The 14,404-nt window shown below is 34.7% G+C and overlaps 1 protein-coding gene across 1 annotated transcript in view; it reads left to right on the forward strand.

Annotated features, from left to right (window-relative positions):
• The window catches only part of SYT10 (synaptotagmin 10), a 106,368-nt gene extending 103,804 nt beyond the window's left edge, over window positions 1-2,564 (forward strand). Inside the window, exon 7 of the mRNA XM_069586487.1 lies at window positions 2,493-2,564. Coding sequence (XP_069442588.1) covers window positions 2,493-2,564 — 72 coding nt within the window. The remainder of the gene's footprint in view (window positions 1-2,492) is intronic.
• The last annotated feature ends 11,840 nt before the right edge of the window (window positions 2,565-14,404 follow it).

Consider the following 14,404-nt stretch of genomic DNA (forward strand, 5'->3'; position numbering starts at 1 on the left):
ATCAATACCAGTTTCTATCAGAATTTTTAGCCATGAAAGCAGTTGTTGGTCTATTCAATACATTGAATGTTGCTAGGTGAAGTGATTTTATTTTCCAAAGACTGGGATATCTTGAAGAACCTCAAAATAAATTACTTATATGACCTAATTAATTGTGAGTTGATAAGAGGTGGACTTTATGCAATCCATTACAAAAATTTATGATAACCACACAGTAATAATAAGTGACGTATACATTGCCATCTCTCCCATGGATAAGATTCTGCTTCTTATTCTATCAGTAAGCATAGGTTGAATAGGAGAGACAGAGCAGTATAATTAACTAAATGTCACTGAGCCCTCGTTCTATTCTCAGCTTGGTCACAAAAGTGTGACTTTGGCTGTGTTACTCAAGACATTATGGGGAAAATTCCATGAATACTATATAAATAGTACATGCTCTGACATAGGAGGTGGAATGTCATGTTAGATAAATTATCTGCTTTATTACATTAATGTTCCAAATCTTTAACTCACTTCATCATTTATTGTAAATTGTAAAAGACAGACATGCTATGCAAATGCACATTTGCACAGCATTTTCCCCTAAATTATAACACAATAAGTCCTGAGAAGGTTGTTACATTTCAACAACGTGTATTATCTGAAGTACATGCTGCTGCTTAACTATTATTTTCCTGATTCTCATTTTTGTTTTTACTTAGTTTAAAAAGTGATTAGAATCTAGACATAAGAGCAGAGTTTGCTGGGCAGAGTACTGCACTGAAGGCAGACATGAGTTCTAACCCTTGTCCCTCTGACTGTCTAATCCTGGGCAGATCACGTGCTTTATCTGCTGCTACATTTCTCTATATTTAGAAAATAGAGATGCACACCTCTGGGACTTCCCTGATTGTCCAGTGACTAAGACTCTGCATTCCCAACACAGGGGCCCCAGGTTTGATCCCTGGTCAGGGAACTAGGCTTTAAATGTTGCAACTAAGCATCCTCATTCCACAATCAAAGATCCTGTATGCCACAATGAAGACCCAGCACAGCCAAAAAATTAATAAATATTTTAAAAAGAGAAATACACACTCTTACAGAGTTTATAGGAATGATGTAGGGATAAGTGAGATAATGTGATCAACAACTTTTAACTAATGAAAGACAGATGTTTTATGACCCAAAGCATATTATAATTGCTTATGACTAGTAAGTTGCATGCAGCGGTCCATGGGGTTGTGAAGATTGGAACATGACTGTTTGCTGTTTAGGGCAACTGAACAACAATAAGTAGTTACACATTTATATGATGAGGAAAAACTATGAAATAGGCATGAATTTGTGTGTGAAAACATGGGAGAACTTTTCAGTCATTGTAGGTTATATAGGAAGGATAAACATCAGAAGAAGATCCCAGATAAAATTTTCTAGTTGCTCACTAGCAGAGGACAAGAGGGCTGAAAAGATTATGCAGAGGTACTTTCTCCAGCAAATAGCTCACTTTTTCTGACTTCTGCACCTGCATTCACTGGTCAAACAGAACATAGGGACTACAGACCTAAGAACTGGCTGGATTTTAAATTATGGGAAAGTGCTGTGTGTGGAATTATGTGTTTTGTTGCCACAGCAGGGATTAAAATGAGAAGGGAACAATTACTCAAGAGCTGAGTAAATTGGTAAGAAAGAGACTAAAACATCACTTGGAAAATCTGTCTACTTCTACCTGAATATAAAAGTTTATCCTATTGTAATTAAACCTTTAAAATATACATACTATTTAGGGACTAGAAGAAATTATTCTTTATCCCTTGTGGCTCCTATTTTCCAAACTCAGTCCTTCTCATTAATTGCTTCTATAAAAATCACCTCCTGCCTTAAAGCAAATGGAATGCAGTTTCTTGTGTCTTGAACCTTCTTGCTTTTACCCAACCTTAGAATGAAAGTGTTAGTTGCTCAGTTGTTTCCCATGACTCTTTGTGACCCCTTGGACTATAGCCCACCAGGCTCCACTATCCATGGAATTCTCCAAGCAAGAACACTGGAGTGGATAGCCATTCCCTTTGCCAGGGATCTTCCCAACCCAGGGATCTCCTACGTTGGAGGCAGATTCTTTGCCATCTGAGCCATCAGGAAATAAAAACTAATAGTCTGTGATAGAATGTGAAATGAATCTGTAGTTTCCCTGCATGTCATCTATATACCATGCTCTGCTTACATTTTTTTAAAATTGTTTTATTTTACTTTACAATACTGTATTGGTTTTGCCATACATTGACATGAATTTAGAAAGATGGTAATGATAACCCTGTCTGCATACATTTTTGTGAGATGTTTGTGTCCCCTCACACCACCTGAGAAGGTGAGTTATGAAGGTCATGGGGAGTTATGTATATCTTCTGTTCAGAGACTTGCATATCATGGGTGTGAATATTCACTATTAAAAGGTAACAACAATTACCCACTTTATTTATTTATTTTTTGGACATTATAAAATTATTATCTTTCAGTTACCTGGCCGGGCGACCAGTTTTGATAGTCAAGGATCTTGTCCATCTCCCAAGCCAACTTCCACACCATAATGCATCCAAAATAATGCCATTATAATGAGGACCCAAGACCATGTACTCACCAAATCAGAAAAAAAAGTGGAAGACTTGATTTCTTCATTTGAAATACATCCTGATAACAAACAAAATATTGTGTAAATTTTATTTGTCTTTATTGTCTGTTTACTAATTTTGAACATCTTAATATATTTTACTTGAATACAAATGGTCTTTACTTACATAAGGCATTTTATTATTTGTGTCATATGCCAATTAGCAGAAAAACTGTTTTTAATAAATTGTAAATTCTATGAATAAGCAAATAATACATTTTTAAAAATAATCCATACTTATCTAAAATTAAATATAGTTAATGCTGCTATTGTATAAAGTAGCACATGTCACATATGTATGGTTTTGACTTTGTTAAAACTATGTTCATTTTCAGTGGTGTATATGGTTCTATATAAACCTTAACGGAAAATGTGAGCTTTACTCACTGCATTGAATAATCAAATTAATATAATTTATTAATTTATTTATTGTTTATTCTTTCATTTTCAACAAAATCTTTTCTTGGTGAAGTTTGGCTTTTGCTAAACTCTAAACTTTTTCTTTCAAGCGTATTCTTTAAGATATAGAGAAAGCTCTATAATTTGAAGATCCTCTCTGAGTATAAATTTAAGAATATTTAGTAGATGGAAAATGGAGACTGAGCCATTTGGGCTACTGTTTTATGCTGTGTTAAAGTTACTAGTTCAAATATCTGTAGCACTGTTTGATATTTTAAAAATTCTATTATTCATATTCTCAAATGTAACATTAGTATTCCTAAATGAATAGAATCAGAACTCATGAGGTTCTCAAGTACTACAACATGTTTATTTTGTGACATAAAGTTATCACATGGATCCTGTATTCCTGATAGACATACTGACACCAAAGTTACAATAAATCTCTGTGCTTATTGCCATTTGGATTGTACACAGTGATAGTGACTTTTAAACTCAAACAGAAGCTAATCTTTTATCTAATCTTAGAAATGGGTATTTTCTTAAAGAAAAAAAATTACTTATTTTTCAGCAAATTATAAAATAATAAATAATTCAACTTCAACATCTAATAAAAAACAAATAATACTTAAGGCACAGACCCACAGTCTTTTGTGAAAGGCTTTGCCCTCATAGGAGAAGGCAATGGCAACCCACTCCAGTACTCTTGCCTGGAAAATCCCATGGACGGAGGAGCCTGGTGGGCTGCAGTCCATGGGTCGCAAAGAGTCGGACACGACTGAGCGACTTCACTTTCACGCATTGGAGAAGGAAATGGCAACCCACTCCAGTATTCTTGCCTGGAGAGTCCCAGGGTTGGGGGAGCCTGGTGGGCTGCCGTCTCTGGGGTCGCACAGAGTTGGACACGACTGAAGCGACTTAGCAGCAGCAGTTGCCCTCATAAGAATCAAGAGTCAGGCCGCTAGTAGTAAAAACAATGCAAATGTTTTTGCAGAACTTTCCTTTAAATCATGTCAACTTTTTATTGTCATGTTTCTGGGCCCTGTTAGAAAGTATCTATATTGAACTACCCTAACCCTACTTTTGAGATGTGTATTGTGCATGTTTCAGGCTTATCCAAAGATAGAAGGTTAAATCCCAGTCTTCTCTGCCCCCCACCCTGCCCCACCAAAGAACCAAAAAGCAAGAAAATCTGCAGTTAGGCTATAAAAATGGATTCATCAGAATGAGAAAATTTTATCAGCAATTGCAAAATTTTGATTTTAGTAAAATCCCTTATTTCTAAATATTAAAATTAGGTGTCTTTTTTTTTAATTTTTATTTTTACTTTATTTTACTTTACAATACTGTATTGGTTTTGCCATACATTGCCATGAATCCACCACAGGTGTACATGTGTTCCCAAACATGAACCCCCCTCCCACCTCCCTCCCCATAACATCTCTCTGGGTCATCCCCGTGCACCAGCCCCAAGCATGCTGTATCCTGCATCGGACATAGACTGGCGATTCAATTTTGAGATTTTGTATGTTGGCACCTCTCATATGATGGCATTACCTTAATTAAGATGTAACTATTTTACAAATTAATATTTTAAAATTATACCTAATTCCCTAAAATTTTTCAAAACTACTTGTGGCATCTCAATGAAAACAAGTATTCCTGGCTAACATTTTCTGATTTAAAACTAAAGAAACTTTACCAAGCCTAAAAGAACCACTTGCTATAGACAATATGACTGAAGGTGACACTTCTGGTTGTTTTTTTTTTTTTTTTTACCCTAAGTATTTTATTTTCTTTTTTAAAATATAAATTTACACTTCTATTTTGTAATTCTTTGTTTTATTGGAAAATAAAATTGTCAAATGAGAAGACTCTTAATAAAAATAACATGTTCAGAGACAATTGTTTATAGGCATAGCTGCAACTTACAATTGATTAGTAACTATATTTCCTTAGTATAAAAATTTTTTTCACCTAAAACATACTTAAGGATTTTTATTCATGCTTTTCTTTGCTTCCTATGTAGAAATAGTCAATGTTTACAGTAAAAAACACAAACAACCAGCCAATTAGGAGACTTTAATATGGCTATTATAGACTAAAAGTTAAAGATTAAAAAATAAATAAATAAAAATAAAATTTTAAGATAATTTTTTTTAAAATTATTGTTTCCTAGGGATTAGAATAAACATATTAGGACTGACCATTTGCTAGTCCTTGAGAGACTAAAGGGAGAAAATTCATAACATATTTTAAATGCATGATTTAAAATGGTGTGAAAGTATTAGCTGCTCAGTCATGTCCAACTCTTTGCAACCCCATTGACTGCAGCCCCCCAGGCTTCTCTGTCCATGGAATTCTGCACACAAAATTACTGGAGTGGGTTGCCTTTCCCTTCTCCAGGGACTCTTCCTGACCCAGAGACTGAATCCAGGTCTCCTGCACTGCAGGCAGATTCTTCACTGTCTGAGCCACCGTAGGATTTTCAGTACAGTACATCCTACTCTGCACAGTCACACATCCATACAAACATAACTTATCCTCTTTCTACTTATGATTAAAGATGGAATGTTTTTCATTTCAATATTTAAAGTAAGGTTTGCTGTTACAGATATTCTCCACTAATTTGTGTGAAAGACCACATTTTAACAACCGCACTGACGCGTGATGAAGTTGCAGTTTAGGTATATAATGGATACCTAATTCCAGGGACTTGCCAAACATAAATCTAAGAAAAAGAAACATGTTGATTAGTTAGCATAACAACACTGATGTTCTTTTTGTTTTTTATTTTTATTTTGTTTATTCATTTGCTTATTTTATACTAAATAATCAGGGGAATGGGGAAATTGAGTATAAAAAAGCACAGATGTTTGTGGAGTATATAATAATTCTCTTGCAAAATTCTGAACAGTTGATGCTTTTTTTAACCACAGTTTCTTAACATTTTTATTGACCATTTAAATTTTTTGTCAGGCCAGTCCTATTTCTGGCACTTTATTTTACATATAAAACTTATGATGTTAATACATTAACAATTCATTTAAAAAGCTCATCAGGACTAATGACAGGGAACTAGGGACAGAACACAGAACCAAGCACCCACTATCTTATGCAATTTTTGAGAGTTTATGTACATTCTAGTTACTGCAGGGAGCTCACAACTGATTGATAACTGACTCAGGTATTAGATACAAAATATATATATTTGAATCTATCTGATTGTGACATTTAATTGACACTTGTGTTTATTCTCCTGTAATGTTTGCTATTTTAAAATTTGCACAAAACAATAAAAAGCTGTCAATCCCTTAAAGGCTCCCATTTAATAATTAATTGCTTCAAAAATGAAAAAGCCAAATTTTCACTTCTTTCTCAACTTTCACTATCCATGAAACAAAATATAACTTATTTCAGAATGAGTCATCAAAAGAGCCAGAGACTGTTGCAAATAAAGGGACACAAAATCTTAACATTGAAAGCATGGCTATTTCTTTACCTCTTTGAAAAGAATACTTGATATTTTCTCAGATATATTTTCATGGAATAGAGTTCCATATGATTTTTTTGCCACCTTAGTTGCAATCATGACCAAATAATTTAATTACCTGATAATTAAAAAAAGAAAGAAAACTAGAGTTGATGAGGATTTAAGAAAATCGTCTTCCAGCAAATCTGTTCTTGAAGCAGCTCTGGTTGTTCTGATATACTTTAATTGATTTAAGTATTTATAATTTGTAGGCTAGGAATTGATTGCTGCCAATAAGAAATGATACAAAAGCATAGAAAGTCAATTAAATTAGATTAAGAATCTACCTAGCTAAATGACAATTAAACTCAGATGTTAAAGCTTATAAAGACATTGAATGTAAAATTAAAACCACTTTTGTAGTTTAACTTTTAGGAGAAAGAAAATTCTCTAATACTATTCAAAAAACCCATGATACAGCATTTTAATACTTACTAGAAGACGTGGCTCAGGATATGATTCATCTGAACCTACTAAGACCCATTATTTAAAAGAAAATAGTGAATGCATATTTTATATGCAAAAGAGAGCTAACGTTTCCAATATGTTATTCAGTGATAATTTCTTAGGTAAGAATTCTCTTTATCATTAAAAAAACTTTTCCTGTATTTGCTCAATCATATGTTAAGTGAATAGTAATTTAATAAAAGATGCGTTGGTAATACTTGCCGTCTGTCAATAACAATTAATCAAAAAGATGTACATTTGAGCCACAGGAACTTGTTCTCAGGTCAGGTGTTTTCTCATCAAGGCAAAAACATGTTTTTACTACAAGTTTGTTCATCATGAAAATTGGTAACCAGGGTTTGACTTAATAGCATAATCAGTTCAGTTCAGTTCGGTTCAGTCGCTCAGTCGTGCCCGACTCTTTGCGAACCCATGAATCGCAGCACGCCGGGCCTCCCTGTCCATCATCATCTCCCGGAGTTCACTCAGACTCCCGTCTATCGAGTCCGTGATGCCATCCAGCCATCTCATCCTCTGTCGTAATAGTATCATGATATCATGAACTTAAAAAGAAAGCATAAAGGGCTGAGGTGGGGCTTAAGGATTTATTGAATGCAAACATTTTGGATATTAGAAATAGTGACTGAAAAATAAGTAGACGATATAAAGAAGATAGGCTTCTTCATGCTTGAAATGATTTAAATACACTCTTATAAGAAGACTTGATTACACTAATCCTATTTTGTTTATTCTGAAACACTGGAAATGACTTGTATTCAATGGATCTAAATGTGCAAACAGTAATTGCATGGAAATGTTTTAACCTCAAATTGACAGTGATTTCTTTTAAGCTCAACTGGGTCATGAATGCCTTCTCCAAAGAACAAACTATGCCTGATTTTGTCATAAAAGGATAAAAATGGACCACTGTCTTCAGAAATTTTGTTATGAGTTGCATCAGCTATATGCAGAATCTGTTAACTGTATGGGATGCTGAATTTCAGTTTTTGAGATCATAATTGTGTTTCCTCAAAAACAATGTATGGGATAACAGTGCACATTATAAAAATGAGTCAAAAATTGTTCAGAGAAATAATTCCCAATGCTGAAAAGTGAATGCATTGGATTTTCATTTTTGTTATCTTTTCAAAATTGTTTTATTATTTTCCCAACCTAAACATCCATACAGAATTATATTTGACTATGACTTTGCTATAGAATAAAGTTTGTGAACCTAAAAAAACAACCTAAGGCTATATACAAACTGGTCAAAGAATCATTCCCCATGAAAATTGCATGGTTTATTCTATTTGTATCCATATAGATCACTTTGCTAATTTTATTATATATATATATATTATTTTTTTTAAAGACCCTTTAAGCTTTCCATACAGAAGCATAGTAATCCCCAATGTGAATAGCTTCTATCACAGCATAAGAAAGAAGCAGGTAGACCAACTCTAAAATACAAGATATTTACATTTAAAATTTTTATAAACAAAACATTCAACTCAAATTTGCATTAACTTTTTGGACTTTTCCAACTGAGAGAAATAATTGGGTTCATCTGCAAAATCTAGATAAATTTTGGAACACATGAAGTGAGATCTTCATTGAAGAATGAAGTAGTCAATATAGAAAATAAATTTCTCTCATTGTAAATACAATGATTCCACTAATGAGCAGTCCAAGATAATTTGCCAGTTATTCTAAGCTGGCAGAAGACATGAAACTTCTTCATTTCATATATGTCATTGAATAATTTATATCCATTATATTTGACATTTTTTTGTATCCTTCAGTCATTGTTGATGTGGTGGCTTTTTAACTGAAGTTTGTGATATAATACGTAGCTATTGTTCAACTAGATTTCTCTGAGTCTGTATAATAGAACAAAAATTTTAAAATCTTTTGAAATTCATGTTTCTGGCTTTTGTATATGGTAACCAGCCATTTGTGAAACTTAACATATAATTGTATTACTTAGAACAAATGTTTTGGAACCACCTTTAAAAGATGTTACATAGTTCAGTACTTTTACAATGTCTTCTTTAAAATGTGTGAACATATTTGTCAGGTTCAGATGAATTATGAAACAATGAAACCTCAAAGCTGTTGTAAAGTCTGTGATTACTTTTATAAAAGAAAACGGAAAAGCACTTGAAATATAATTTTATTGTTTCATATGTATTTTGAAAAATAAAGTGATTAGAAATTATTTTTTCTTGATATTGAAGAAAATGTCTTTTTCAGATTTATTTTTGAGACCTTTAAATTGCTGTCTTTCTTTAACAGTCATTATTTTTGGCATTCATTAGAGAGCAGAGTAATTAATTTATCAATAATCCAGTAGCTGAAGCAACTTAATGTCTTTAAAACCTCACTTAATTCATATCATTATTTTAATAAAATTATGAACTTAAGATCTTGGATTATTTACATATGGAATAATGAAAAAAACATGAATCAAGAGGTAAATGCCATTTATATGTACTAGCTACATTTGTTTCATCTGCAAAATATCCCTATAAATACATTATCAGATGATCTAGTAGTTGGGGAATACCAGTTATTTTGTTTCTCTTTACTTCATATTTTCATAAATAATATTTTCATAAGGAATGTATGTATAGCAACAAATTTTAGGCAATCAACACAGCACTGACTCAAAGGAAATTATAAACCAAATGTTCTATATTTGGTTTTGTTTAAAAACAAAACTTAGTCAAATGGCCACTCTTAAAGATATTTTGTGTTTCTAAATGTCTCCCCAGGAAGTTTTTATATTTACTTTTGAACTGAATTACAATTTATATTTCCACTAACAATATACGAGAGTTTCCAGTTAACCTTGTCAATACATGATGTAATTATTATTTGAAGCTTTGCCAATTTAAACACAACTAAATGATATTTCATCATTGTTTTAATTTTATTTCTTTTTTAATCAGGTGGTATTCATCATTTTTCATAAATTTTGATTGGAAATTTGAATTTTATTGCTTAATATTTCCTCATTCTTTTGTTGAAATTAACTTCCTCATTCAATTTTAGAGACTTTTTCCCCCTTAATGTAGACATATTCTTCATATGACCACATCTCAAATTAATTTCCATTCTGCAGAGCTGAAGGCATTTAATACTAGATTATAATCTGTAAAGGCAGTTTATACAAGCTGTACAAGTGAAAAATATATAGTAAAATATATGAGAAATTAAAAGTGCAATCAAAAGTTGCTGGGGTCCAGCCCCGGTGGATCCAGGGTAATTTGAAGCAGGGATGGCATGGTGAGGAAAACTTATTTATTTAGAAATATAAAAGAAATTAAGAAGAAATAGTATAGTAGGAAAATTTAGTGGAGAAAAGAGGCTAAATGACTTGGTTTTACGTGGAAAACCAATAAAGTTCCAAGACAAGGAACTTGCACCATCTACGTTAGGCCACCGGTGTCCTCTTGCATAGTGGGGGGTGCCCCACCTTGGGCTCACTCTCACGTGGATCTTAAAAGCTGGGGCAAGTAAGTAGACATGGCGAGCCTCCACACCCCAGATGGGAATTCAGCCATAAAACAGAGTAAAGAAGACACGGGGGAAACCAGCCCTTCCAGTGACTGGCCCATCCTCTATTGTTGTAAAGGCCTTTTATACCTTTTTTTGTACATAGAGATTAATGGATAATATAAAATTATGCAGCATCAGTGGCCCTGTTATCGAGACCAGGCTTTCTCTGTGCATACCTAGTTGTATACACAAGTCTTAAGTGATTTACATCATCTGGCCAGAAGGCCAATTAACATTTTGCAGCCCTTTTCTGATAAGGGTTTGTCAACCAGAAGACTTATTTGTCTTAAAAGTGTTGTTCTTCCCAAAGTCTGCTGCCACTCTCAGAAAGCACTAAATAAAGTTACATTCTTACATAGCAAAGACACAACAATTTATAACAATGAAGGAAGTACAGTGATTTATAACAAAGAGAAAAGTAATTAACTCGAAAGTCTAGTGTTGCTAACATCAAAACTACTATATTCCCTTTTCTGTATCCCAATTACATTGATAAATATCCTTCAGGTGCCTAAAAGATAAAGAATATGGAGGCCAGGCAGCAGTCATTGACTCAACAGTGAAACTCGTCACCAATATAATTTTTAGCTTTTTAGAAAAGGCTGTGTATCTTTAAGATGTTTTGAGCTTCGTGCCTCTCACAGTTGGGGGCTGTAAACAATCCACAAGTTGTAAAGCAGATCGGTCAGATAGGTTAGAAAGCCATCAAAGGGGTTTTAAGCTGAGACATTCTTTTTATATGCAGGAGATTGTTAACTGAAGCTCTGAATTAACTCTTTCCAGAGAAAAGGTGGTAATGTCAGAAGAGTATAGTATAGCAGACAGTAAACAGACAGATTTTGGTTTCGGGGCAGATGCTCGGACAGAGGACCCCTTGAGACCTGACTCGCCTTGCCCATCAGGCCTCTCTGCATGACCTTGTCATGGGTAGGATCTCCCATGCTGGCTCCCGGCAAAAAGTCACCATGTTTTTATTATAAAGCATGAGATATTATGTTGACAATGTTCTAGATCATTTTGTGCTGTCACTGCCAGTGTTTCTAAAAGAATTTGAAGGCATCCATTTTATGGATAAACCATTATTTCTTATATTTTAACTAATTTTTGTGCTGAGTTTGGACAATTTCAAAACTATCCACTTTCATAAATTAATATAGAACAAGGGACAATATATCCATTAATGTCTACAGAAAATTAAACAAAAAATCTGAACAGTAACTACGAAAACACACAACAGTTTACATGTTTTTTTAAACTGTGTTCCTTTAAATGAAAAAAATATCATCCAGATTTCCACCTACAAGTATAAATTATGTAGACGGAGTCAATTCCTACTATGAATCCACTTAATGAGTCTAATTGTTTAGCTTGTATGCATTTCATGAGCAACATTTGTGTGTGTGGGTAAAGCTTGTTTGTTTTTTATAATTTTCAGAACATATGTGACTGAAAATTGTACCGTTTCAGCCTTGAGTCACTAGAATTGAGTCAGTGACAGGAACTTAAACCAAAAAGAAAAGAAACTAATAAATAATCATACAGATAGCTGATAAACACATGAAAAGATGCTCAACAACACTCGTTATTCAGTTCAGTTCAATTCAGTCTTTCGGTCGTGTCCAACTCTGCGACCCCATGGACTGCAGCATGCTGAGACTCCTTGTCCATCAGCAACTCCCAGAGTTTACTCAAACACATGTGCATTGAGTCAGTGATGTCATCCAACCATCTTCTCCTCTGTCATCCCCTTCTCCATCCACCTTCAATCTTTCCCAGCATCAGTCAGTCAGTCAGTCAGTTCAGTCGCTCAGTCGTGCCGGACTCTTTGCGACCCCATGAACCACAGCATGCCAGGCCTCATTGTCCATCACCAACTCCCAGAGTTTGCCCAAACTCAGGTCCATTGAGTCAGTGATGCCATCAACCATCTCATCCTCTGTTGTCCACTTCTCCTCCGGCCTTCGATCTTTCCCAACATCAGGGTCTTTACAAATGACTCAGCTCTTCGCATCAGGTGGCCAAAATATTGGAGTTTCAGCTTCAGCATCAGTCCTTCCAATGAACACCCAGGACTGATTTCTTTTAGGATGGACTGGTTGGATCTCCTTGCAGTCCAAGGGACTCTCAAGAGTCTTCTCCAACACCACAGTTCAAAAGCATCAATTCTTCGGCATTCAGCTTTCTTTAAAGTCCAACTCACATCTATACATAACTACTGGAAAAACCATAGCCTCCACTAGATGGATCTTTGTTGACAAAGTAATATCTCTGCTTTTTAATATGTTGTCTACATTGGTCATAACTTTCCTTCCAAGGAGTAAGTTTCTTTTAATTTCATGGCTGCAATCACCATCTGCAGTGATTTTGGAGCCCAGAAAAATAAAGTCTTTCACTGTTTCCATTGTTTCCCTGTATATTTGCCATGAAATGATGGGACCAGATGCATGATCTTCGTTTTCTGAATGTTGAGCTTTAAGCCAACTTTTTCAATCTCTTCTTTCACTTTCATCAAGAGGCTGTTTAGTTCTTCACTTTCTGCCATAAGTGTGGCAGAGGTAACTGCGTTTCTGAGGTTATTGATATTTCTCCCATAAATCTTGACTCCACCTTGTGCTTCATCCAGTCCAGCATTTCTCATGATGTACTCTGCATATAATTTATATAAGCAAGGTGACAGTTTACAGCCTTGACATACTACTTTCCAAATTTGGAACCAGTCTGTTTTTCCATGTCCAGTTCTAACTGTTGCTTCCAGAACTTCCCCCTCAGAAATCTTCCATACAGATTTCTGAGGGGGAAGGTCAGGTGGTCTGGTATTCCCATCTCTTGAAGAATTTTCCAGTTCATTGTGATCCACAGAGTCAAAGGCTTTGGCATAGTCAATAAAGCAGAAATAGATGTTTTTCTGGAACTCTCTTACTTTTTTGATGATCTAGCGGATGTTGGCAATTTGATGTCTGGTTCCTTTGCCTTTTCTAAATCCAACTCAAACATCTGCAAGTTCACAGTTTACATACTGATGAAGCCTGGCTTGGAGAATTTTGAACATTACTTTGCTAGCATGTGAGATGAGTGCAATTGTGCAGTCATTTGTGAATTACTTGGCATTGCCTTTCTTTGGGATTGGAATGAATACTGACCTTTTCCAGTCCTGTGGCCACTGCTGAGTTTTCCAAATTTTCTGACATATTGAGTGCAGCACTTTCACAGCATCATCATTCATGATTTGAAATAGCTCAACTGGAATTCCATTACCTCCACTAGCTTTGTTCGTAGTGACGCTTTTTAAGGCCCACTTGACTTCACATTCCAGGATGTCTGGCTCTGGGTGAGTGATCACACCATCATGATTATCTCGGTCGTGAAGATCTTTTTTGTACAGTTCTTCTGTGTATTCTTGCAACCTCTTAATATCTTCTGCTTCTGTTAAGTCCATACAGTTTCTGTCTTTTATTGAGTCATCTTTGCATGAAATGTTCCCTTGGTATCTCTAATTTTCTTGAAGAGATCTCTAGTCTTTTCCATTCTGTTGTTTTCCTGTATTTCTTTGCATTGATTGCTGAGGAAGGCTTTCATATGTTTCCTTGCTATTCCTTGGAACTCTGTATTCAGATGCTTATATCTTTCCTTTTCTCCTTTGCTTTTCACTTCCCTTCTTTTCACAGGTATTTGTAAGGCCTCCTGAGACAGCCATTTTGCTCTTTTGCATTTCTTTAGGAGAAATGCAAATCAAAACCACAGTGAGGTATCATCTAACACCTGTCAGAATGGCCATCATCAAAAGGTTACAAACAACAAGGCTGAAAAGAGTGTAGAGAAAA

Source organism: Ovis canadensis, chromosome 3 (genome assembly GCF_042477335.2).
Source record: "Ovis canadensis isolate MfBH-ARS-UI-01 breed Bighorn chromosome 3, ARS-UI_OviCan_v2, whole genome shotgun sequence".
Classification (NCBI taxonomy): domain Eukaryota; kingdom Metazoa; phylum Chordata; class Mammalia; order Artiodactyla; family Bovidae; genus Ovis; species Ovis canadensis.